General features: G+C 46.8%; 3 protein-coding genes across 3 annotated transcripts in view; 1 reads left to right on the top strand and 2 right to left on the bottom strand.

The window, feature by feature from the left end:
* LOC132462776 (opsin-5-like) overlaps window positions 1-195 on the bottom strand; it is an 11,754-nt gene extending 11,559 nt beyond the window's left edge. The window contains exon 1 of the mRNA XM_060058512.1: window positions 1-195. This exon is cut by the window's left edge and continues 1,023 nt beyond it. The gene's annotated coding sequence lies outside the window, so the exon portion shown is untranslated.
* A 10,382-nt stretch (window positions 196-10,577) lies between these two features.
* Window positions 10,578-20,627, top strand: mep1bb (meprin A subunit beta b). The gene is made up of 14 exons (XM_060058513.1): window positions 10,578-10,730; window positions 10,869-10,887; window positions 11,038-11,088; window positions 11,243-11,286; window positions 11,378-11,456; window positions 12,002-12,119; window positions 12,487-12,665; window positions 13,352-13,570; window positions 14,322-14,474; window positions 15,221-15,436; window positions 15,928-16,395; window positions 17,137-17,316; window positions 17,891-18,062; window positions 18,660-20,627. The coding sequence occupies exons 1-14, from the start codon at window positions 10,647-10,649 to the stop codon at window positions 18,880-18,882; spliced, it is 2,205 nt and encodes a 734-aa protein (XP_059914496.1). The 5' UTR covers window positions 10,578-10,646; the 3' UTR covers window positions 18,883-20,627.
* A 276-nt stretch (window positions 20,628-20,903) lies between these two features.
* The window catches only part of LOC132462813 (PH domain leucine-rich repeat-containing protein phosphatase 1-like), a 44,254-nt gene continuing 37,657 nt past the window's right edge, over window positions 20,904-27,500 (bottom strand). Inside the window, 5 exon segments of the mRNA XM_060058571.1 lie at window positions 20,904-22,181; window positions 22,225-22,635; window positions 23,039-23,267; window positions 25,318-25,512; window positions 26,638-26,751. Of these exon segments, the coding sequence (XP_059914554.1) occupies window positions 21,171-22,181; window positions 22,225-22,635; window positions 23,039-23,267; window positions 25,318-25,512; window positions 26,638-26,751 (1,960 nt within the window). The 3' untranslated portion in view covers window positions 20,904-21,170.

Genomic DNA, 27,500 nt, shown 5'->3' on the forward strand with positions numbered 1-27,500 from the left:
GTCATGGGATAACATTAAATTTGGTGCATGGACAAATTCTAAGAAAAACAAAGAAGAACATTATTTGAACACATACTTCGAAGGTTGGAAATGAGATGAACGACATCACTCCAGGATGTGCCATATGTTAGTCTGGCATGCGGAGTGTGGTAGGCCATCATCTCCATGCAATAGGCTTTTATTTATGTTTCAAAAACAATTTAAATAATAATGAATTCGATTAAAAAAGCGCTTTTCTAGGTAGGCCTACTCAAAGACGTTTTACAGAATTTGTTTTTATATAATGCGAAGGTATATTGGTAAGAAGAAAGAGAGAAAAAAAAGAAAGAAAGAAGGGAGGGAGGGAAGGGGGTTATGTGGGGAAAGCAATCTTAAACGAATTTTGCTGTACGAAACTTGCGGTAAACACTACCGCAAAGGAAATCAATAGAAGTGAAGTCAAAGGCACTCATTGAAAAAACACAGGAATATAAAATTGAGAGCTATGGAAAATTGGAGAGTGTCACAGCTGCATTGGTCATACACTGTTCCTGAGCGTGCGATGGTTATCCTCCGAAGAGTAGGTGTGCATGGGCAGAAAATTGGTTTGCATGCCTCATTTTTGTCTAGGAGTAGAAAATTGCTATGCACACGCACACACATGAAAGCATGTTCACACACCGACACATACACACACAGCCACACTTAATTCATGCATAATATTGTGTCTCACTATGTTAGTGTAGGAAAGCTATGGAAATGGTAAAGGAAGAAAAACCATCAACGAGTTGGCCTCCTCCAAACAATGTCCCTCCTTTTATACACCAGCACATATCGTCGTGGACAAACGACACTGTGTATGTTTTCAGAGAGTGTAGTGGAGGTGTTCTCCTTCGTTGAAGGTTAGACTCAGGATGAAAGAAAAAGAAATGTTCAACTATTTATTACAGAAGGCAGGATATCATGCAACCCATCGTGCAATCAAGAGCTGGTTACAGACGCAACTCGGGGACAAAGGAAATTCTATGGTATGTAGGTGGTGAGGATCACATGGTAAAGAGCTCCAGCCTATGTATTAAAGGGAGTCGGGTTTCGACCTCATCTAGTGTTGTTTTGAGCTCTATTTGTGTGGGGGCAGAAACTAGTCAGAACTGGTCAGAACTAATGTTAGCTCTAACATTGTGACAGGTCCAATCTGGTAATAATGTTAGCTTTAATTTTACACACTTATTTTCATTCGTTTAGCATACAGGCAATACAATAATAGTGTCTTTATATAGGCCTACAGTAGGCTATATAATAATTACATTTCCTTTGAACTCCCCAATTTCCCCCACAATGTTGTGATTCCAAATGTATATAAACTGCAACACCCATAATTCAGCAGGACCCAGTCACATTACCATGGTACTACTTTCGGTGGTATGTAGGAGGTATTGCGCTGTGGTCTGTGATCCAAAAAGTTAAAATAAACGTAAAATCGTCTTAATTTTTGGATGCAATAATTTGACTGTGCCCTTTTTGCCTCTCCTCCAGGGCAGTGAACAGGGGGACAGCCGGGGGGGGGGGGGGGGGGGGGCTCTGCTGAAGTAACTGGGGCACGGTGAGGGATGCCTGTAATCTACAGAGCACCGCTGGCTCTGCAGGAGGGAGGGTGCGTCAACCAGAGGAGCCTCCTGTCTCCTTATGTGATGAGGGAGCATGCATGCAAAACGTCATCTCTCCTTCCATCTCTTTGTAGCTATGTTTTTATTTGTATCATGCAAATATTCATTAGTAACCAACTAATATCAATATATTTTTTATGCATAAATATATAGTAGCAGACTCGTGGGTGTGGGGTTTCCACGCTACCAAGTCAAATAGCAAACACACAGAGAGCAATTTAAGGTCAAAAGAAGGGTTCTCATCCAAAGCAGGACGGTACACGTTGAGGGTAACCAGACTCCAGGTCTCAACTGGTAATCAATGCAATTCGGTCTCTTCCCTCTCGTCGGCGGCACAAGATCACTCATAGCTGGCTGTAGTTGTTAGGCCCCATGTGGCAGCCTGCTCTACCTTTCAACTCCTAGCACTGACTGACTGCTTAATGATCCTCAGGCTTGCCTCATCAAAGGAGGTAGTCTATCCAAGGTTTGGGGTCGGAGACAGCGGGGTGCAAGATATCTTTCACTATTACCCTCAACCCTCCCTGCCGTCTGCCAAACATCCTCCCCCTCAGCTCCGACCGGGAGCGCGGTCCAGCTCCGACCGGGAGAGCGGTCCAGCTCCCCAGGGCCTTCCTCCCAGAAAGGGCATCGGCATTCCCCTGGGCTGCCCCTGACCTGTGCAAAACAGAGAAATTATGTAGTGATAGGATCCAGCGGGTGGCCTGGGCGTTACTGTCCTTATTCCGCAACATCCAAACCAGTGGTGCATGATCCGTGACCAGGGTGAAGTGGCATCCAAACAGGTATTACTTCAGGGTTTCTAGAGCCCATTTAATTGTGAGACACGCTTCTTCACCATGTAATATATTTGCTCCAGCGGCAACAACTTCCAGCTAATAACTGACTGGTTGTCCCTCACCTCCTTGTAGCTGTGAGAAGACTGCCCCAACCCCTGTTTCGGATGCAGTTACCTGATCACAGGTATTTACCTGAACCCAGTGCTCCCTTTAGGTTCTTGAAGGCTTTCTCGGTCTCCTCGGTCAAGGTCACTCGGGCAGGCAGACGGTCCCTGGTTAGTTCCTTCAGGGGGCTGGCTAGGGACGCAAAGTGGGGAATAAACTTCAGATTGGAGCTCGTTAGCCTCACAAACGTCCTGCCAACGTCCTGCATCGCTTCCACTTTCCTTATCTGGGGTTTCACACATCCCCTCCCGATGCTGTACCCCAGGTACTCATTCTCCTGCAGGCCGGGACAAAACTTATTTTTGCTCGGCCATTTGCCCCACCTCGTTTAAGAGCTGCACCCATTTGATTCAAATGCATGATCCATCCGGTCCCATGGATGACCATATCGTTGATATAGGACGATTGGGGCGGCTAACCCAGTCCATCAATCTCTGGAAAGCGGGCGCGGCCCTCTGCATGCCAAAGGGTAACTTCTGTAGTGGAACAGCCTCCTGATTTTGCCATTCCAGTCAGGACTGGCAGAAGTGCTGCAGTTAATCTATTCGGGGCATTGGTTAGGCATCACACTTTGATGTTTAATTGAGCTTCCTAGAATTAATACAGAAGCTTATGGTGCCGTGGGGTTTCAACACCAACACTATGGGGCTGCACTCACTGTGCGACTCCTCGACGACTCCCGCTTCCAATGTCGTCTTAGCCTTGATCTTGACCGCATCTCTCCTGGCTTCCGGTAGGGTCTCAATTTCATATTTTTCCCGGGCTTGGTGATGTAGTGCTGTACCAGATTGGTGTGGTCCGGTTCACTGGAGATCATGTCCTGGTTCTGGTCAACCAATTCTGTCCGCTCCTACCTCTGGGCTGGGCTCAGCTTGTCCCTGAGGGTTACTTCAGAAGACCGAGTACCGGTGGTAGGAAGGGCACTGCATTTCTTTAACAGGTTTCCAATTAGGTCAGTGCCTAATGGTGCTGTTGGATCCTACAATTCACTTCCCCCACCTTCTCAAAGACTTTTTAAGTTCCATCAGCCAGAAACGTACACTTTCTTGTGTGGACAAGTACCAACACTTCGTACCAACTAGGTACGGCTTCGCTGTACCTAGTTGCATAATCCAGTATCACCAGAATGTATTTGTGCCCTCTGTTGGTCTTTGGTAATGGCCTCACCAGCTCAATGGCAATCCCGCTGAAAGGGACTGAAATAATGGGTAGGGGAACTAAGGGGAAGCGGAAATGAGTTTTTTGCGCCACCTGCTGGCACTCCGGGCAACTGTGGCAGTAATCCCCCACTGCTCTCTTCGCCTAGATCGAGTCCAAGGACTTTTCCAATGATAACCGGCATTACCTGATTACACCAGGGAGTTCCTGCTTAACTTTCGACAGTTTGGCTCTCCGCCACCAAAACACAGTTAACCTGAAATAATCTGTCGAGCTGGCCACCCCAAGAAAATCCAAAATATAATAAGAGGAAAAAGCGATGGTTCCAGAGTCGGAATTCGAAACTGGACTATAAAGACAAGGTTGAGGGGAAATTAAAGAAGATGCCTGGAGAGGACCGCAAGAGATGCCTGGAGAGGAACGCAAGAGATGCCTGGAGAGGACTTAACTCTATGATGGGAAGGAATCACAAAGTAGCACCTCAGTGTGAAGACCCTGTCAGTCACTCAAACTATCTGAATGTCTTTTATTCTAGGTTTGATGGGATTTCAGTACTCCAGCGTGTTTACTCCCACAATGCCCCCGCCAGTTTTGTCCCTCAGGCTTGGAAAATGGCGACCATTGTCCCAGTGCCTAAAATAACACGCCCCAAGTCACTCAATGACTTCAGACCCATTGCCCTCACCTCTTTATTATGCAGTGTGTAGTCTAGTGTGTAGTGAACTAAAACGGCAAGAGTTTCAACTCATGGACCACCCCATGTAATCTGCTTACAAAGCTGACCGAAGTGTGGATAAAGCCAACCTCACTCTGTGAGATAAAGTACACAGTCACTTGACAAACTAAAATCCCCCCCCGCCCCACTCACTCATGCACCACCCCGCCAGGGCTTATGAAAAGAGATTGGGAACTACTGAGAACTGCAGTAGTATTGAGTCATGTTTTTTTACCCACTTTGTTTATATTCTATGTACTATTCTGTATAATTCAACCTATATTGTCTGTGTGTTGTTTGCTATGTTTTATGTTGCAAGAATGGCAAAGATGAATTTCCAGTGTGGACAATAGAGTGCTAACTACTCCTAGACGATCACTCAGTTGCTGTCTGTTATTGCTAGGCCCCATGCGGCAGCCTGCTCTCCCTTTTAACCCCAAGCACTGCCTGCTTATTGATTCTCAGGTGTGCCACCTTGAAGGAGGAAGTCCATATAAGGCTTGAGGGTGGAGCCAGCAGGCTGATCATTTCAATGCAAGTATAACACAGGGTAAACGTCACATCACCATGATCACAGTTGAATCGCATGAACTGATATCACCAAGTTCAATGAATTCTTGTCACAACACTTTTTGTTTAAATGAACATACACTACATTGATTGCATATATAGCATAACAGAAACATGTTGTTTTTAAGACTTAGAAACTCCTAATTAATTGACCTATTAAAAATCCACCACTTAAAGTGCACTATCGTCGTTCGCTTTCTACTTTCATTCTACTTAGTGCTTTCGACATTACACATTTGCAGTTTCTAAACCTTACTTAATTCAATACTTTGATTGAATCCCTTTATCCTATTTTTAGGCCAGGCTACAGTGACCTTTAATCAAGTGAGTCACCTCACAGTCCATCCCTGGATGCATTGCTTTAGAAAAAATGTGTAATTACTTACATGCAGGAGTCACATAATTACAGTCATAGAAAGAGAATGTTGTGGGACTCAGTGGGAGCGGTGTGGATGACGGCTGGTTTAGGCAGCCTCACCTGGCCCGAGTCTGACCGATTGGACCCATGGGCTGGTTAAAGGAGAACTCCTATGGGGGCAAGCTCTTTATCCGCTTTTTGGGCTTCTAAACACATTCAGAAAAACATTCCAAGACCTATGTAACACGAGTTGGTTCCTTACGAGACACCAACGTGCTCGTTGAATTCAAACAGTGTGGTGAAACAGTATAAACTTTGTGTTTTTGCATGTAAACACTCACTGCAGATTATCCCGTTGACATATCCAGAAAGCCCTTACTAGCCGATAGCAGAACGGATGCATGGATGCACGGACACTGGCTAATGGCTAACTTCACAAGTGGCTTCAAGCTGTAATTGTCTGGTATATCCCACTAGGCCTCCAACCTTCAACCACTGCATTGATCATGCATTCACAGCAGGCATGTTTCAAATCAAATCAAAGATATTTTTGTCCTATTAATCAAGGATAATCAAGTTCAACTATCATGCAGCATGCAACATTGAAATTTGGGGCGATGTTTTTACGTGTATTTGAAAGCTAATTCAACTCCACACCAAAGCACATTTAATATAACCTTCTGGCAAGAAGTGTTTAATTACATTTTGTACCCACAGGCTAAAAGAGGTATAGACGTTTGGTGCCCATGCGAGGAAATCATGGCCAGAATAGAGTGAGCAATGTCCAAGCTGCACGCCATCTTGGTGGCCTGTAGCAAACACTATTGTAGTTGCAGACAATGATACATGACTTTGGTCCTCCTTTCCATGCAGGAGCTCTCTTCCTGAGTGTGTGTGGTGGTGGCTGGGCCAGGGGAGGCAGCTCTAACCTGCAATCATCCATTCACTTACACAAATGTATTTATTTAAAAAAAAAAGGAAATTTTCTTTCATTGCTGGAGGTACTTTTATTAATTTCAGTCTCTGTGCTATTTCTAGTCTTGTATTAGTTTTGCTTTTAGAGTAGGTACCTCCTCAGGTCAAGATTAAGAACATTTATACACACTTTCCCGAAATAATCTGACGTCCCCAAAATTGGGTTTAACCCATCCATCGTGGGCTTCCATCAGATAATTTCATGCAGCGACATGAATAGAACGAATATACAAAAGGGAAAACCATACATTGATAGCATTTATAAAAATCCATGACATTCTGATTCCACACTTCTTGGCTCATGTCACATCTTTCTGAACATCTGTTAAAATACATGTCAGGGACCATGGAATTTGCTTTGAAGGTATTGCATCAGGCAATTATAAAATAGGTATAGCAGTAGGCTTCAAATATAACTAGGTTATATGATATATGAAGCATTCTTGGATGTAAAAAAAAAAGAGCATGTCCACAGATTAAGTAAACACAAGACAATAAGCCAACACACAGAGCTTGTTACTCCTCCACATGTGTTTGTGTGCGTGCACGCGCTAGTGTGAGAGAGGGCAATTCAATATAAAAAATCGCAGTTTGACTGATTTGTGAATGGACTTGAAGGTTGCTGATGATAACTCAATGTTACTCTGTGTGGGCTATTCTGCCCCAGCTCATATTGATTTAAATTGAGTGGTTATTGCTTTGTTTTGCCTGCTTGGTCTCTTATTTGCAGGAGAGGTGTAGTATCTCTCGGGTATGTGAAGAGGCTCTGCTTGTGTGAAGAGGCAGCATTACATATACACATGGCTCAGGGGATGCATCAGTTGTTGGGAGAGAGTGGAGTACAATTGAATGTGGCCTGATACATCACAACAAACGCAAACGTGAACAACTGGATGGTCTCATTAAAACTGCGCTTCACAAAACTCTACTCATTTTATATAGCTGTTTACATTACCATAATCGTTTTTTGGATACTTTCAACACTTCTATTTACAAGTGGATTACTTTGACCCAACATCAATTCTTTCATTAAATATCGACTCTCAAGTAAGAAAGGTTTATTGCAGTAGAATAACCCCATAAACTCCCTCATAAAAACATGTGTATCATATATTAGACACCAGAAGTAGCCACTGGGTGAATCTCTGTTCTATGTCTATGTCCTCTAATGCCACATCTGACATGATAATGCATTTTCCGACCGCCTGTTGAGGGCTTCTGTAGCCCCTAATGAAGTACTCTATTCTGGCCATCATTTCCTTCGCAAGGGCACCAAACCTCTATACTTCTTTTAGCCTGTGGGTACAATGTAATTCAACACTTCTGGCCATGAGGTTAGATTAAACGTGCTTCATTGTGGAGTTTGCTTGTGAATAAGCTTTCAAATACATGTAAAAACATAGCCAAAAACTTCAGAGTCCAAGATAGTGACCAAGACTATTCTAGCTAAATGTTTTATGCTGCATGATAGTTGAACTTGATTATCCTTGAATAATAGAAAAAAAATATCTTTGATTTGATTTGAAACATGCCTGCTGTGAATGCATGATCAATGCAGTGGTTGAAGGTTGGAGGTCTAGTGGGATATACCAGACAATTACAGCTTGAAGCCACTTGGAGAAGAGCTGGTATTAACAGAAAACAAAGCTGGTATTCGTTTTCTGAATACTGATGTCTGCATGCAGCTACAATATACATTCAAATCATTTATTAAGCCAGAGGGCAATATGGTTGAGCCTTTATGTCACCTTAAAGGTATTTTAGGAGGTTATTTTTAAGCAAGCCAATGGCATAATAACACAATCATATCGAAAAAATAGTGTTCATTTAGTTACATGAGCTACTGGATTTATCTTTTTCAATAAAATAAATTATAATGGTGACCACCATTTTTGAAACACAGTAGTGTTAATTGTATTCTTCATAAAGATGTGTGGCTTCATCTACAAAGAGACTTGATTGACCCAGGCGGGGGGATTGGTATAACAAAACGTGTGTTAGTTATCCAAACACATCCGTCATCATCTCATCGTCATCCGCTTATCCAAACACATCCGTGGACTCTGCTATTATACTCTGTTACATTATGTGTTTCTGAGTGGGCGTCAGAAGGCATCGACTGACCGAAGGGACACAACTACAGAATCCTATAGTGTAGTCTTATTGGGTCTTACAAATCTCCCTTCCCTTGCGGAGATGGCCGCCAGAATGAAGGATTTGTATGCTTTTATGGAAGTGATAAGATAAAGACATCTAGTAGACAATCTGCTATTATACTCTGTTACATTATGTGTTTCTGAGTGGGCGTCAGAAGGCATCGACTGACCGAAGGGACACAACTACAGAATCCTATAGTGTAGTCTTATTGGGTCTTACAAATCTCCCTGCCCTTGCGGAGATGGCCGCCAGAATGAAGGATTTGTATGCTTTTATGGAAGTGATAAGATAAAGACATCTAGTAGACAATCTGCTATTATACTCTGTTACATTATGTGTTTCTGAGTGGGCGTCAGAAGGCATCGACTGACCTGATGGACACAACTACAGAATCCTATAGTGTAGTCTTATTGGGTCTTACAAATCTCCCTTCCCTTGCGGAGATGGCCGCCAGAATGAAGGATTTGTATGCTTTTATGGAAGCGATAAGATAAAGACATCTAGTAGACATGTTTAGAGCTTTTGTTGATGATCTGGATATCTTAAGGGTTAGGGTTAGGGTTAGTACTAACTAAATACTAATTCAATCAAGGGAGAATAAATGTGTAAGTAAAATGTATGGTTTCCAATGCTATTGACAGTGACAACAAACAGACTTTCTTTCAGTGTGGTCAGAGCATCGTTCAATGGGTAAGCAAAAATGTATTCTTACACGAGGACCTGAATAATGTAAAATAAGTGATGGATGACCTCAGGCTAGCTGCATCCGTTCAGGACCATGAGCGCTATCTATTCCAAGAGGCCATTTCTCTCCGAAGTTATATAAAGCAGTGTGCTGGAAACATCAACAAACAAACAAAAGCAAAACAAAGCAAAAATATGATTATGCAAAAACTATTCATAGTCTATATCCATTCGATACCACAGTTCCTTAACAACAACATCCTAGGCTGTTGTTTAAATAATAAGTCTCGATGTATCAGATTGGTGATTTGTCAGAAAATCCCGTCCGCAGGATGCATCAGTGTGATGAAAACGGTGATAAAAACGGGTCTGGAAACCAAAAATATATCCCACATCTAACACACTAATGCTTAATGGTTTGGAAGTCATGTGGAAATCAATTGCTTTTCCCAGTAGAGATCATTAAGAAAACATGATTGGATGGACATTTTCTCTCATCAAGAGGATTGTGGTCTGCCCTTCAATGGAGGTCCTCGGTCACTTTCAAAAGAAAATTCCAAATCCATGCCCTTCTCTTAAATGAAGGATTAATGGTTATGATAAAGCACTTGCATTAAAACTAAATGAGTCTGACGTGTAGATTGTAGATTGTCGTCCGCAGATTGTGTCACATGGAATGACCTCTCATGGAAACCTCTCATTGACTTTTGTATTTTTTAAATCAATGTCTGTCGGTTAAAACAGAGTCTGTGGACGCCATAACAGTGAATTGCCATACAAATGAATATACTACACAAAATGTCTTGTCACAAAGAACAAAGTGCTTTATTGCTATTGTATACATTCGTGCAACGCAAAAATGCAATTAGGCGGAATCTGCACAACCAAGTGAATTTGACAGAGGATATTGCTGGTGGAGGATATAACGTATGTTCAAGTGAATGAGAGACACGATGGTTTGATCACCCAGACATGGTGCTTTCTGACCTTTCTATGTGCCGAACAAATGATTTTTCGTCACTCCGTTTTATAAATTTTGACTGTGCTTATTGACATTGCTCAACTGTTAGCCACGGAATCTACAGAGGAAGTGAGAAGAACAATTGCATTTAATACCTATGTTTAACAATAATTCTGCCCCTGAGGCTTCTCACATCAATGTTACTGCCTTACTTCCCCTCCACCACCTTGGTTACATAGAAAATCAATACAGAAAAAAACACAGGTTTACTGTGAATTCCATCCAGCTACAACAACTAGGACCTCAACCTTGAGAGCTTCATGAGAGATAACATGAATCTTATAGCCTAGCATGAAGCATGAAGTCAATTATTGATTTGCTGATTATACACACTTTATTGTTTATGGCTTGTACTTTAAGAGTTGCCATAACTTTGTGGGGGTCGTCGCTCCAAGTGTCTGATGTAGAAGGACATCTCATGTCTGACATGGAAGGACGCAAGAAACGCGTTGTGTTGGTTTTGGACATTGTATGCTTCTTGTTTTCATCCATCTATGGGTTGGTAAGAAATATCGTTATTATAAATATAAATATGTCATGGTCATTCATGTTTGATTCATGTTATGGACTAGTATGGACTTTATCACTCTATCGAATAATCTAATCTAATTTGATTTGTATTTTTTTATTTCTTAAAAAGCCAACTGCAAAAGTATTGGGTAAGTGATAGACAACATCCTGAATAAAACTTGTATTACCTTCAGGATATTTATACATATAGAACAGTTGATTGATTGCTTTCAACATCTATTTTAATGTTGGAATGTTGGAATTCATTTCATTGTTTATTACTTCAATCGTTGCCACAGAACATGACGTTGATGGCGGGCGGGATCTGGATATTTTCGATATCAATGAAGGTTTGAACAATTTTGCTTGTCCTAATAAATGTGTATAAAGTTTCCTATTGCACCCACATCACAGAAAAAGCTAAACTAAATGCATGTATGTACATGAACCTCTTCCACCCTCACACGCTGTTCCACTGACTCCTGAACCGCTCGGTGTTCACAGAGGCCGGCTTGAACCTGGTGGAGGGAGACATTGTGCTCGACGAGGTATGTTCATGAGCCTCACCATGGAAAAGCAGTTGCCTTTCGGCTCATTGTATTCTCACCAACTTCTGAACGCCTTTGACTGCCGCTACAGAGGCAATCCAGAAACTCCATAATAGGTGATGAGTACAGATGGCCGAGGACTGTTCCATTCTACATGGAGGACGACCTTGGTAAGAGAATACACCGTCGTAAAATACCCCTGCCTCCCCCAACAACCGATAAAGACTCTCTTTAAACACTCATAACTGCTGTTGCATCGCGTTGTTTACAGTTTCTAATCTTGGTAAGTTATATTCCAAAAGGTATTATGGCTATTAGATCTCCTGATATTGGTTAGGTGTTCTTAAACAAATTAATAAATGGTAGGAAAATCTAGGTAATAACAATGAGAACCGAATGCAGAGCAAGAGCCAAACCACTTTTCCGAGTATTTCTAATCAATTACAATCTGATTGAATAGTTCAGTGTTCAGCAAACCTAAAGCTACTATTATATTACAGGATTTTAGAAAGGACTATTGATAACCAATGTTGAACCAAAAACAGGGCAAATTGCAAAGTTGTCCACAAAATGTGAAATCACAAAAGAGTTAAGAAAATAAGTCTGCATTATCAGAGTAAACAGTGCCCAAGAGCCTGATTATCTAAGCTTTGAGAGGCACTTACGAGATTTTTTTCACCATGACCCGTTTCTTCTTTTGCCTGCTGTCCTGCAGAGATCAATGCTAAAGGTGTCATTCTGAAAGCTTTCGAACAGTACCGGCTGAAGACCTGCATCAACTTCCAACCCTGGTCTGGAGAAGAAAACTACATCTCCATCTTTAAAGGGAGTGGGTAAGACACAAGGCGTTCTACACTTGTTGAGCCAGTTTATTCATGTGTGGCAATATTATATAAAGTTTCATCACAGATGAGATTGAAAAACATAACATTCTATACATAATTATTATTATTATTTTTAATTTATATTCAAGTTTCCATATTATATCATAATATATTAAATATTATTATATTTAAATATATATTATATACATCATGTATATTTATTTAATATTAATATATTTATTATTATCATTTTATATTTATCAGCTTTTTTCTACAGCTTTTTAACATACATAAATAAAAAGTAAGATCATTTAAGGATTCATAAAAGGTCCTGAATAGTTATGTGACGTTTGTAGCGATCCGTTTGCATTTCTAGATGCTTCTCCTCTGTGGGGAACCGGCGAGTGGGAAAGCAGCGGTTGTCCATCGGGAGCAACTGCGATCGCATAGCAACCATTGAGCACGAGTTCCTTCACGCGCTGGGCTTCTGGCACGAGCAATCGCGCTCAGACCGTGACGACTACGTCACCATCATGTGGGATCGCATCTCAGCAGGTACTGACAGTGACACCAAATACATGACGATGACGCTGATTAATTATTAATCTATTAAAAAGGGTTCCGCAGGCTTGGTTGTATGTTAATCCAATTGCGTCTAACAGGCGCACAGAGCATTTGATTCACAATAGCTCACGGATGGTTGTTACTTGAATTTCATAAACAGATATTGTCGGCACACGTTATTCAATCAGGCTGTCATGTAGCCTATTGTTTGAAATAAATTAAGGAACAGCCAGGCTAATTTGTTGTACTGTTCACGAATGCCTTCTCAGGTGCCTGGTGTGGGACATTTATCCGTTGCCAAATATCACCAAATGACACAATAAAAAAGTCACGATGGTTTTATTATCCTTCCTCTGCATTAGTCCAAACTAATCAAATCTGTGAAACCATACCGTTTGAATCTGCAATACAATAAATCAGACCGGTTATTAATTGTTATGAAAAGATTAAGAGTGCAAAGTTCGCGTTTGAGTCAGCAGAGTACTCGGCGGCCCTGGAAAGTAATGTCCTGAAGTCACGGTCCTTACCACAGCGACCGGGTTCGATTCCTGCCCGTCCCTTTGCCGAATGTCTTCCCCTCCATCTCCCATACCTTCATGTCTTACTCCGTCGACACTAAAAAGGAAACCTTCAAAAATAAAATCCCCAAAAACTCACTGATCCCTCTGGGCCCGCAGGGAAGGAGCACAACTTCAACACCTACAACGACACCACCTCCAGCTCTCTGGGCGTCCCGTACGACTACGGCTCCATGATGCACTACAGCAAGAACGCCTTCCGCAACGGCACGCTGCCTACCATCGTCACCAACATCGCGGCCTTCAGCGACGTGGTGGGCCAGCGCATGGAGTTCAGCGACAGCGACCTGCTCAAGCTCAGCCGCCTGTACAACTGCAGTGAGTGCCGTCAGAGTCAAAGTCTGCTTCATTGTCAATTTCAAAGATGTGACAGACAAACAGACGAATCAAAATTGCGTTTGTCTCTGACCCACGATGCAATAAGGAGAAAAGGATCAAATTATGTAAAATAAAATGAGTAATATTTACAATTAATCCTCAGGTTGAGCCCGCGAGTGCTGATGGTGGGTACTTAATGCCGGATGCATAGATGGAGCTGGATCAAAACAACGTCCAACTATAGATGATGAATTGATAAATATGGATCATAAGTCGCTAAGCCTCTTGTAATAAGTATGGTAATAACGTCAATGTTGGTTGATGAAAGATTGCAACAAGGTCCCTGTGGCTTCACTAGGCCGGTTAATTGGACAATTTTGTAGTTAATGATACTTGGCCCTGCTGCTCCATGTTGCCATGCGGGAGTTCTGTGCGTGTGTGTGGTGATCACACACACATATGCAGCATCACCCTGGCCCAGAGTCCAATTACTGGGACTTGGGCCAGGTGAGGTTGCTTAAACCAGTCATCATCCACAACAACTCCCACAAATATATGCTAACCTTTTACAGCGGGACAAAGTTTGATGATACCTGCTATTTAGCTGAGTAGTAAGTCTGTGTGTGTGTGTGTGTGTGTGTGTGTGTGTGTGTGTGTGTGTGTGTGTGTGTGTGTGTGTGTGTGTGTGTGTGTGTGTGTGTGTGTGTGTGTGTGTGTGGGTGTGTGTGTGTGTTGCCCACCTCCCCTTCAGCGCAAGCCACCACCTTCCTGGACTCGTGTGACTTTGAGCTCCAGAACATCTGTGGCATGGTGCAAGAGCCAGGGGCCACCACTGAGTGGGCCAGGGTAACGACGGCCCCCGGGGGACCCAGCACTGACTACTCCAACCTGGGGAAATGCACTGGTGAGTGTGTGCTTTCCCACAACAACCGACACACCAACACACAACACATGCATGCATAGAACTCTGCACCACTAGCCAAATAAATAGGTTTCTGCGAAGAGGCCCTTGTTCTCGATAAGGACTGCTGTGTTTTGAAAAAATCCAAAACTTGAATGAATTCTCAATTGCCTGAAGAGACTTAGGGCCGTTCTACAGCACTTCATCCCATGTGTGGCTGCTGGACTGTGGTTGAGTGGTGGTGTGTGATTACCACAGCGATTCTGCCCGCACACCATTCATCTCAATCGTTATCTCGTACACGAGATAAGAGGGTGTCTGCCCTCCTGGCCTGTTTTCCAATCTCTCTTATCATCGTATCCATGAGGGCAGCAGGAAGGGAGGTTGCGAACACAGGAAGATTTCCAACAGCGTTGGCATCAAAGGTGCTATCATGGGGATGTGAGAGTTGTAACGAGAGCAGAATACAGCAGAAGATGAATAAACAACCCTCCCTCCCTGGGTTGACAAGTTTTTGCATTTCCCGCACCTGTGAAAGACAGGCAAGACGGCTTCCCCTGAACCAATAAGGGAAGAGATGCTATGATAGGTCGGATCATTAAAACAAAATTGCCTCATACAGCGGGGCGGTGCAGAGTCAACCACTACAGATATAGCTGTTGCATTTCCATATAAATAAATAACACTCAAACCACAGCTTTTAAGGCCTTCCCCTCTTTAACCGTCACGACTGTATTGATTTCCAACAGACTCAGGGTATTTCATGCACTTCCCCTCGGGCGCGGCCGACGCGGGGGCTGTGGCCCAGCTGGAGAGCAGACTGCTGTACCCCAAGAGAGGATACCAGTGCCTGCAGTTCTTCTACTACAACAGCGCCGCCCCGGAGGACACCCTGAGCCTCTGGGTGCGCGAGTACGACGCCGCTCACCCCAACGGCACCCTGCGGCTGATTAAGACGATCGACGGTGGATATCAAATACTATTACTGACTACTAATATCAATTACTCCCAAGGCCTTTCAATAGCAGCTGCAGCCCCGGAGCCGGGGGCCTGTGTTGTGGCATAGGGGCCTCTGGTGTGGCAGAGGGCCCTGTGGTGTGGCATAGGGGCCTGTGGTGTGGCAGAGGGCCCTGTGGTGTGCCAGGTCTTTTTGTGGCAGGTCGAGTTTTTCACTGTATTTTTTTCTTCCTATATATATATATAGCTTTTGTTATTTGATTAATTATCACCTTAATTCATTATTTTTATTGAAATTTAACAAGAAAAATGTATGGTGAAAAAACCTGCCTGTGTTGCCACAACACAGGCCCAGTTGCCACAACACAGGCCCCGGCTCCGGGGCTGCAGCTGGATGCTACTCAGGCGTTTCGGTTGCCGCGGTGGTAGCATAGTTGTGAGCTAATGTCGTCAAGAAAAGTCAAAACCTCCCGTTTTTATTTTATTTTGACACACTTAGGGCCACCGGAGGAGCTGTGGCAGCTGCACCACGTGAGCCTGGACGTGAAGACCAAGTTCCGCGTGGTGTTCCGGGGTGAGAAGCACGGCCCGTCATCAGCGATGGGGGGGCTCTCCCTGGACGACATCAACCTCTCTGAGACGGCCTGCCCCGAGCACGCCTGGCGGGTGAAGAACTTCAGCAACGTGATGGAGACCACGCCGCCCGGCACCCCCATCCACAGCCCCCCGTTCACCTCAAAGGAGGGCTACAGCTTCCAGATGACGCTCTACCCCAGCGGGGGGACCGATTACCCGGGGGAGCTCTCGGCCTACGCCCGCCTGGTGGCCCGTCCGGGGGACACGGGCCAGCAGTGGCCGTGCCCCTGGAAGCAGATGACCATGATGCTGATGGACCAGCACCCGCACATCCAGAAGCGCATGTCCAACCAGCGCAGCGTCACCACCGATCCCAACACCATCCTCTCAGGTCAGGCGTCGTGCCCAAACAGAACCCCAGGGGGGGGGGGGGGGGGGGGGAGAATACGGCAGTATTCCCCCCAGAATACGGCAATCAATTCAATTGCAAGAATACAGCAATCAATTCAATCGGCTCCCGTGTTAATCAATGAGCTCTACAGCCCTTTATTCCGCATCCCCCTTTTAGGATCAATAGGTCTAATTATTGAAGCTTCAGCTTGACGCTCCGTTTTCCCTTCGCGAATACCTCATCCAATATCCACAAAAATAATCGAACGGACCACGACATGAACTTTAAAAGTTTTACTTGCCAAACGCAAGATACAAAAATCCTTTTCCACAATGAGGTTATAATTAGAGGTAAGAGATAGAAAGAGAGAGAGAAAGAGAGAAGAGAGAGAGAGAGAGAGAGAGAGAGAGAGAGAGAGAGAGAGAGAGAGAGAGAGAGAGAGAGAGAGAGAGAGAGAGAGAGAGAGAGATCAAAAAACGGTGTCAAAAAAAAAATCGATGTATTCTAAATTAACACAATTAACTATTATATTATTTCACTCATGAACATCCAAACGTCATCGTAAAATATGAACTTAAATAAAGCAAATAGGCATTTAGGCTCCTACACCCCTTTTTGCCACTTTTTCAACTTAGATTTGCATTCCCCGCTTCGAACAATTGTAGCCTTGACGTGTGTGTGCGTGTGATCAGTGCTGTGATGAGTCACCTCTCTGCTCCCGTGTCCCCCCCAACATCGCAGACGGGAGCGGGCTGCACTGGGACGACCCTCGTAAGGTGGGCGCCGAGGTGACGGCACCCGACGGAACCAAGTACTTCCGAGGGCCCGCACTAGGGACCTCCGTGTACCTGACCCACCTGAGAGCCCGGAGCAGGGACTTCATCAAGGGCGGGGACGCCATATTTCTCCTCAGCATGGAGGGTAAACACTGGGTCCAAGCACAACGCAACGTTCAGGCTGTCACACAGAAAGTCAGCTAGAAGTCCGGCCGGAACTGTCGATCGTAATCACACACTCCATTAAATAATACTTGACTCGATTGTGATCATACATACCACCATTGTTGTTATAGGCCTATAACTGATTTAAGTTATTCAATTTACTTAATTTTAAAATGACTTGGTTGACAATACTTACACATCTTGGCTACAGTGATACAAATGCAGCCGTAGTTTCAAATGGAGAGCCGAAGAGAGCTATCTCTAGGTGAAAAAAAAAATCTATATCTAGTAATAAAGTAAAGGTAATATCGTTTTATTGTCATGATTAATATTTCCACAACAACTTTCACCATTGCCATCATAATGATAAATATTGTTAGATTATTTATATAGCCTACTTATTTATATCGCTATATGGTCGCTATATTGTTTATAGGTTTACACACGCACACAAATGGTTGTTGAGCTATGTTTACACATTACGTCACATGTGATGTTTTCATTGTTAGAATTCAACTATTCAATGATCATAATTTTGTTATCTTTTCTCCCAGACGTGTCTCATCTCACAGTGACCCAACCCGTGCCCCCATCAACCACGGCTTCACCAGAGACCGCGACAACGCCCAACAACAACAGCACCACGCCACCCAGTGACGCCTGCACAGACGTGGAGTGCCTGAACGACGGGGTGTGTGTGTTGGAGCAGAAGAAGCCGGCATGCAGGTGACTTATTATTTTCCAATTTTATCCCAAAAGAAGAGTTATGAGTATGACTCACAGTTGTGTAGCCTAAGTAAACGTCAACGATGTCTCCTTGATCTGAAGCAACGTTTCATTCCCAATAGTATGCATGCTGTGTGCAACACTACGTTCTTTGTAAGGGTAGCTGCAGTGCGTACTACAAGTAAAAAGGAAAAGTATACGAATTGGAATGCAGCGATTCATGTAGCCACTAGGAGGTACTGTTTCAACCACTTACAATGTGTTTTCTTTACATGAAAATGGCTATAACAATGTAATTTATAATAACAATAATAATAAAATAATAAGAAGAAACATGATACACTTCATCTAATGCAAATCTTTTTTCCAAAAAGTTGTGTGACATATATTCATTAATGTAAATAACACATCTGTGTGTTTTTGTACTCTCACCCTACGTTAAAATACTCCTCACTACATGCCTTTGGGAAGACCTTGAGTCAGGATATAATTAGATTACATCACTTATTATATCTCTGGGAAGAGAGCGCAGACAGTGACATTCTCCAGTTAAAACGTCAATCCCCCTCTTACCCACTCTGTCTCTCTCTGCATAAGGTGTGCGGTGGGGGATGACTGGTGGTACTACGGCGAACAGTGCCAGTACAGCGGCTCCTCCTCGGACAACCTCACCGTCACCCTGGCTGCGTCTCTTTCCGTGTTGGCGGCCATGATGTTGGTGACGGTGGTCAGCGTGGTGTATGTGAAGAGGTCGATGAACCGCAGCAGCCCAGACTCCAACCTGGCGATGAGCAATGTGAACGTTGTAGAGCGATTCTAAAAGGCGCATCTTCAATATCGGGAACGGAACAGGAAAATACTAGTAATAGCGATGAAATGTGAAAAGAAAAGGGCTAGAAAGAGGTAATGTTGTCGGCATACTGGCGGAGAATAGAAAGAATAATAATATATATGCATGGCCTTTCATTTTGTGGCATCGAAAACTGAATGGTGATTTAATTGTAAATAATGGACTCTAAAGAGGAGGTGCTGGACTCTGGACTACTGTACACTACAGCAGGTGGTTGTATATGATCGCCTCCTGCTGGTGATGTCATGTAATTACTGCTCTCGTGGACCGACCTTCTGCATGCATGCATTCAGACCCTTAAATAAATACAAACCTTTACAACAAAAACACAAGATAAAACAACGTCTATTTCAAATGAGAGGCAACTGTATCCTATATAATTTGATTGCTACTTGACTAAAATAAGAAGTCCGGGACAGAATGAATTATATTCACAAATGTAGGATTTATTTTACCAAAGTCAGGAGCTCTGTGGTTGGTTTTCCATGTGGATATATTGGTTTGTTTCACTTGACACAGTCATGCCGGTGATAACAGTTACAGCAAGAGAACAGTGGCACTCAAAACTCTTTTTGTGTGTGTGTGTGTGTGCGTGTATGTGTGTGCTTGTGTGTTTAAGTGTGTGTGCTTGTGTGTTTATGTGTGTGTGCATGCTAATGCCTAAACAAACCTGTGATTGGTCAAAGTGATGGCTAAAGGGCAAACCAAAGGGAGCAAACCATAGGGTTTGGTAATTACTATAGTCTATGTAGTGTCTGGGCTTTTTGCATTAGGCAATATATATATATATAAATATATATATATATTTATATGAGCGTGTTTGTGTGTGTCTGTTTTTGTCGTTGGTGGACTAGAATGAAAGATAAAGGAGAAGTTGGTCTCCACTTAAGTCACTACATAAACCATAAATCTTCCTACCGCTAAAACCATTCACCAACATACGTGAAGGTAGACAGTTCCTCTAAAAGTGTCAGTATAGAACATTTCTCTTATTTACAATAATTGAAAAAAACGAAACAAAAAAAAACAATCACAATTTCTCTCAGAGAAGATTAGTAAAAAAAGTGACTAAGTCACCATAAAGAGTATGCAACTCCTAGGAGTTAGTCTTTAAATTTCTACAAAAATTCTATGCCGTTTTACAGGCCAAGATTCATGATTTTCTGATGAAATAGAGTCTTTAAAGTGCCCTATCTACAACAGTTAAGCGTGGTATTATTGGTGTGTATATATATATATATAAATATATATTTATACGTATACATATATTTTAATTTTTTGATAACAACGCACCTGTTTTAAAAACATCTTCCAGCAACATCCCCTACATCACATTATAAGATATGGTCAGTTCTTAAAAAACAAACAAACGACAGACATGGAAACGTTATCCATGATGAACACACATAGTGGCAGGCTAGCACGATCGCGGAGACACCAGTGGCTGTGGTGGAATGAATGTAGAAAACAACGTTCTTAGAACTGCACCACTTTGGATGGGTCCAGAATGGATGCAAGAAGTATCGTTTAAAGGGCTCGTTTGCTTCTTTTTTTTTGCTGTCCCAACAATTTGCTACCAACAGGGGAAAGAGGAGAGTAGAGCGATGCTAAGCATGCCGGTGCCACCAGGTGGCGCTGTGGGCTGGTTGTGCTGTCGTAGCGTACTGCGAGCATGTGATGAGTGTGACGAAAAAGAACAGTGCAATGAAAGAAAAGTATGAAGCGATCCCCGCACGCCTGTGTTAGGGTCTCCGTATCAATGGTGGCGGCACGGCAGTGGCGTAACAAGGCAACGACGGGCCCGTATGCAGGATGTTCAAGGCGGGGGCTTCGTTACGATTGTTGAGGGGGGGGGGTTCGGAGCGATTGTTGACGGGGGGGGGGGGGGGGGGGGGTATGGAGCAATTATTATATATATTTTTTTTTTGGGGCCCCTGATTGGCCCGGGCCCGTACGCGCCCGCATATCCTGCTTACCGATAGTTACGCCACTGCGGCACGGTGCTAGCACACGATGCTTACGATGCGGTGCTAGCACACGATGCTTACGATGCGGTGCTAGCACACGATGCTATCGACGGTAGCAAAGGATGCTAACAATGCTAGCACACGATGCTAACGATGCGATGCGTTTCTAGCGATGCTAACTCAAAAGTGGCAGAGGGGGAGAAAGCAAGCGGTCACCGCGACAACGGGGGGGGGGGGGGATGTTGGGCGGGGCTTGGGCGTGAGCGGTCGGTGCGGCCTCATTTGCCGGCTTCAGAGGGGGGTGTCGTCGTAGTCGGCGGGCGTCTCGGTCCTCTCGGGGGGCTTCTGCTGCTTCTGCTGGTGCTCCTTCATGATCTCCTTCACCTCCTCCTCCAGCTCGGGGGGGATGATGAACTGGTCGTCGGGGTCGGGCTGCGCCGGCGCCGTGAAGTACCCCCCCGGCTTCCTGCAGGGGGCGTCGGCCGCCACCTCGATCAGGTTGTGGCTCTTCTCCTGCGGGGCCACCGAGCCGTTGCCCCGCCGCTGCTGCTGCTTCCCCGGCGCCCACCACGCCCCCCTGGCACCGTCGCACGCCACGCCCCCCGCCGCCGCCGCCGCCCCCGCCCACGGCTCGTCCCGTTCGGTCCCGCCCCCGTCGGCCTCCCCCGCGGGCTCCGGGGTGGAGGGGGGCGGGGGCGGGGGGTGCGGGGGCGGCAGCAGCACCAGCGCCCCCGCCTCCTGGCCTCCCGGGAGCGGCGTGCTGGGCCGCGGCGCGCCGTGGTGCGGCCCCGGCAGCGAGGACGCCAGCCCCGCCTTCAGGCAGTGGATGTCGGCCTCCACCTCCACACGGCTCCCGTTGGAGAACACCCCGGCGATGGGCTCCTCGTCCTCGCTGTCCAGCCCGTTGTCGGACAGCGCGCTGGAGAAGGTGGCGCTGGACAGCTGCCGCTGGAAGGAGGCGGAGGAGGCGGAGCCGCCCTCGGCCGGGTGGAGGGCGCAGCAGCCCCGCGCCGAGCTAAGCTCCGCCCCCGCCTGGTAGGGGCAGTGCTGGCCGGGGCTGGCGGCGTGCGGGTGGTGGTGCGGCGGCGGCGGCGGCGGCAGCGTGAGTCCGTGCGGCGCGAGGGCGAGGTGCCCGTGGTGGTGGTGGTGGTGCTGCGGCCCCCCGTGCTCCGTCAGCAGCGGCAGCGAGGCCGGGGGGTGGTGCGGCGGCGGCTCGTCGGACGACGCCGTGGAGCCCACCTCGCTGCTCATCTCGCTGGCGCTCACCTCGCTGCTGAGCTCGCTGCAGGACGAGGCCGGGGGCTGGGGGAGGCGCTCCTTGCCGGCCGTGGCGCCCCCCCCCCGCCGCGGCGCCGGAGGAGGCGGGCGTCCCCGGGTGGTAGTGGTAGTGCGGGTGCGGCGGCGGCGGCGGCGGCGGGGGGTCCGAGGAGGAGGTGGAGGAGCAGCAGCAGGAGCAGCAGTCCTCGCTGACGCTGAGCTGCACCACCACGGCGCTCAGGCTGTCGGTGCAGCCGTAGCCCTGGGCCAGGGTGCACAGCTTCTTGGCGGCGGCCAGGCCGTCGGGCACGTTGCGCACCGCCTCCACCGCCTCCTCGGGGGACACGGCGTCCCACAGGCCCCGGCTGCCCAGGATGAAGAACTCGTCCTGGGGCGTGAGCGTGGCCGTCTGCACGTGGGGCCGCGGGATGACGGCCGGGTAGAGGAAGGAGTAGCCCATGACGCGCGTGGAGTCGGTCACGCCGTTCACCTTGTTGTCCTGTAGGGGGCAGCGGCGGGGTAACAAAGGCTCAGCATGGCGGGAAAATGACATCCACGTGCACATAATGGAGGCTATAAAGCCATTATAAGTTTATAAGTATACGTTTGATACTTCCCTCGACTCCTTTTCAGACGTATCAATGAATGATTGTAAGACGCTTTTTTAATTTTTTTTATTTGTGAAATAATTCGAACATCGTCATTGTTCATATATTATTTTCGTGCTTTTCATTTCGTTTTGTATTTTTGATATGTTTGATTTTCTATCGATGTGTCTGAAATAAACAGAATCAATTCAATTCCAAAATGTTTTCACATGTATTAATGCAATACCGACTCCACTACTGTAGCGGTTCTTCACATCAACACGTGGAGGAGAACGGGGGATCGGGGGGGGTTACCTCGGTGACGATGGCGTTGTGCTGGCGGATGCGGAGGTACTCCTTCTCCAGGCCCACGTTGTGCAGCACCGACAGCGCCATGGGCGCGCCGTCCCGACACAGCACGGCGCGGCACTTGCCCACGTTGGCGGCGGTGAGCGTGAAGCAGCCGCCCGGCTCCGTGGGGTCGTGGCGGATGTGGCACAGCGCCGCCGAGCCGCCCAGCTTCTGGCCCGCCGTGCCCAGCTTCCTGGAAGGGGGGGGGGGGGGAAGTCGCACATTTCAATAAAATAAAAGCGCTGTCAGTCAGATCGGACAGTTGGCCCAGCTTCCTGAAAGGGATGTGAAGTCGCACGTTTCAAAATAGAAGCGCTGTAGGTCAGAACTGAAAGTTGGCCCAGCTTCCTTAAAGGGTTGTGAAGTCGCACGTTTCAAAATAAAAGCGCTGTAGGTCAGATTTGACAGTTGTCGAGAGAGAGAGAGAGAGAGAGAGAGAGAGAGAGAGAGAGTGGAAAAAGAGCAGAAGAGGAGCAAGAGTCTAAAAAAATAAATAAAAATAAATGCTCCCTCCCTTACTTTTCCGTTCCGCCAAAACGTTTGATAACCAGGGGACTTGGACTTCTTTAAACCAACGCCTGGGAATTAATGTGGCACAGGCGGCCATGAGGGTTAAGAAGATAAAAGCGCTTTTGGATCGTTTTTCAACCACCACCATGGATATGAGGATTAACACAGCTCCTCACCATGGGCAGAGTGTTAGGAACGCACCCCATGTAGTAGGACTTTTAATTCCGGTTTGGGCTTTAGGATATGGATCAAGCATCATAGAGTACATGAGCACACACTGCAGATGCCACAGGCCTGCAGTCCCACTGCAAGTACACTGCAGTGATCCACATCACAATACGTCCCACATAATGAGGTTACTGTTGCCCACTTTGGGAAAAACTCCCTGAACACAATGAATGTACGAGAAGAAAGGGAAGAAAAGGTGTTCAGGGGCCTCTATTATACCACCAGGTGTGAGCGTGATTTGCCAGTACAAGCCATTTAAAAACCTGCCTGTTCCTGGACCTTAGTGACTTCACTAGCTGGTACAATAGGGCCCGAACATATTGCTTTGACGCCAGACTGTGCGCAGTGTGTGTGCGTGGGTTGTGAGTGAGTGAGTGAGTGAGTGAGTGAGTGAGTGAGTGAGTGAGTGAGTGAGTGAGTGAGTGAGTGAGTGAGTGAGTGAGTGAGTGAGTGACAGAGAGAGAGAGAGAGAGAGAGAGAGAGAGAGAGAGAGAGAGAGAGAGAGAGAGAGAGAGAGAGAGAGAGAGAGAGAGAGAGAGAGAGAGAGAGAGAGAGAGAGAGAGAGAGAGAGAGGTGAGTGCGTGCGTGCGTGCGTGCGTGCGTGCGTGCGTGCGTGCGTGCGTGCGTGCGTGCGTGCGTGCGTGCGTGCGTGCGTGCGTGCGTGCGTGCGTGCGTGCGTGCGTGCGTGCGTGCGTGCGTGCGTGCGTGCGTGCGTGCGTGCGTGCGTGCGTGCGTGCGTGCGTGCGTGCGTGCGTGCGTGCGTGCGTGCGTGCGTGCGTGCGTGCGTGCGTGCGTGCGTGCGTGCGTGCGTGCGTGCGTGCGTGCGTGCGTGCGTGCGTGCGTGCGTGCGTGCGTGCGTGCGTGCGTGCGTGCGTGCGTGCGTGCGTGCGTGCGTGCGTGCGTGCGTGCGTGCGTGCGTGCGTGCGTGCGTGCGTGCGTGCGTGCGTGCGTGCGTGCGTGCGTGCGTGCGTGCGTGCGTGCGTGCGTGCGTGCGTGCGTGCGTGCGTGCGTGCGTGCGTGCGTGCGTGCGTGCGTGCGTGCGTGCGTGCGTGCGTGCGTGCGTGCGTGCGTGCGTGCGTGCGTGCGTGCGTGCGTGCGTGCGTGCGTGCGTGCGTGCGTGCGTGCGTGCGTGCGTGCGTGCGTGCGTGCGTGCGTGCGTGCGTGCGTGCGTGCGTGCGTGCGTGCGTGCGTGCGTGCGTGCGTGCGTGCGTGCGTGCGTGCGTGCGTGCGTGCGTGCGTGCGTGCGTGCGTGCGTGCGTGCGTGCGTGCGTGCGTGCGTGCGTGCGTGCGTGCGTGCGTGCGTGCGTGCGTGCGTGCGTGCGTGCGTGCGTGCGTGCGTGCGTGCGTGCGTGCGTGCGTGCGTGCGTGCGTGCGTGCGTGCGTGCGTGCGTGCGTGCGTGCGTGCGTGCGTGCGTGCGTGCGTGCGTGCGTGCGTGCGTGCGTGCGTGCGTGCGTGCGTGCGTGCGTGCGTGCGTGCGTGCGTGCGTGCATGCCCGTCCCTGTACCTCTGCATCACCAGGAAGGTGTTGGTCATGTAGTCCTCCTCGCTCTTGCTCCTCTGCAGCTCCTCCGCCAGCACGTCGTTCATGGTGCACTGCAGCAGGTAGGGCACCTCCACGTTGCGGTCGCCCTCGAACACGCCGTACAGCGCCTCGCGGCTGCCGCAGAAGCTGCTCACCGACAGGGCCGCCACACACAGCCTGGGGGCGGGAGGGTGGGGTCGGGGTGGGGGGGAGGGTGTTGGTGGTCAGTTTCTTTTACGAGAGGCGACAACGGCAGGCCTGTGTGTAGACGCCGTCTTGTGGTAGTTATGTTTACTTTTTTTGCAACGAATGTCACTTTTACATTTACATTCACATTTAGGATATTTTTTGTCAATTAGACGCTTTTATCAAAAGTGACTTACAATAAGTACATTTGGCAGAAGAAGAGAAACTGTATGTATCGCTGTCGGTGCAATCAGGATGTCATAGAACCGAGTGCCAAGCACTAACAATTGTTATGTTACCACATTCCACGTATGCAACAAAGATAGCTAGGATAATACGCTACACAATGCACAGTGCAAGGATGTAAAACATACAATGAGTGTGTACATTAAGTGCCACACACACAACATACAATAACTGCTTAAAAGGGGTGTGGGGGTTTGGCCTTAGGGTGGGCAGCTATTGGTTGCTTTAGGTATATGGGGGCTTTACGTTTTTCAACAAACACCAGCCAATCAGATTCAATGAGTAAACTCTGTATTTTACAGAAGTCTCACTAAAGTCGTTTTCTCAAAGCCGTCCTCGCCTTCTGTTGTAGCAGAACTATCATCTTCCGAGTCATGCATTTGCACATTTGACGATGATGATCATGATGATTTCGCATCAACTCGCTAACGGCAACGGAGATTCAACCACGTCTAGCGAAATATGATTTATGATCACATAAACAGAAGGCACTGTTATAATAACAGCTGCAGGTCCCTGTCTGAGAATGTCACATAATAAGAGTTACCTCCACAAATGAGCTCGGCAAGTTTCCATTCACTAAAAACAATAACAAGAAGCAGAGAATACAGTAAAAATGTATTGAAGTGTATTCAGTCACAATGCAGTGCACCATGGTTGTCTTGGGTTTACGGACCCATTAAGTCCGCAAGGGCACCTCCCAAAAATTGTAACCTTGTGTCGAGGCGCCGCAGCAGTAAGGGATTGGTCCGCTCACTAAAGCCCGACGCAGATCCAAAACCGGTTCACAACGGAGTCTGCGCGGTCATTGCGGTGTGTGTTGACGTGGAACATAACCGATCCTTCAGAGCTCTTGGCGGCTGGACTCACTTGTTCTTGACCCCAGAAGCCTCCGTGTAGCCATGGCTCCAGACGACAGGACCCACCGACGCCTCATTGGCCGAAAAGGTAGGAGGCGGATCGATGCGGAAACACCGAATATTACTGGGAGGAAAAGAAACCATAACAAGGACACAAGATGTTACTAAATAGACAGGCATCCCGTTTACATACACAGTTGAATGCGCACGCGGCAACCAACCGTTTATTTGCATTTTTCCTTGTAAGGCCTGATAATAGAAGGATGAAATGCTAGTTCCAGAGCTGAATGTGTTGAATTTGAATTATTTTTGCATATTAATGTAATGTTTGTTTGTAGCGACGTCCTAATATCACAGACTTTTGGACTATCATTTGAATTGATAAATGAATGACAGAATTTTCCCCTCTCGTTATTCTAACAATTGTTCAAACGAGAGCTTTAGTTAACTGAGTAACAAAAAACGGTATGATTCATGAAGCTGGCTCTCGTGGTTTCGTGGTTCATTATAGAAGCTGCCCATGTATATTTTTGGTAGCGGATGTCACTTACATCCTCGATGGAAGTGACACGATTACAAAAACGACATACTTCTCACAAATGGGAAAATATAACAGTTATTCCTGGAAAAGAACGGATACTGGATAGCCTATGGCCAACCATGTTACGGCCCGATGTAGGATACATACAAGGTTTATCTACGAAAGAAAAACGCGCATAAAAATAATTCGATTAGACTCTAATCCGCCCAGTCAAAGAAACGGATGGCCTGCTCTGTTTTCACAAAGCACCGAGCCCCTTGGTTATGTTCAGCATGTTCCATCCCTGGCTTTTGACATGAGCGCAGTTAACGACCCTGCCATCCTGACGGTTT

Source organism: Gadus macrocephalus, chromosome 8 (genome assembly GCF_031168955.1).
Source record: "Gadus macrocephalus chromosome 8, ASM3116895v1".
NCBI classification, from domain to species: domain Eukaryota; kingdom Metazoa; phylum Chordata; class Actinopteri; order Gadiformes; family Gadidae; genus Gadus; species Gadus macrocephalus.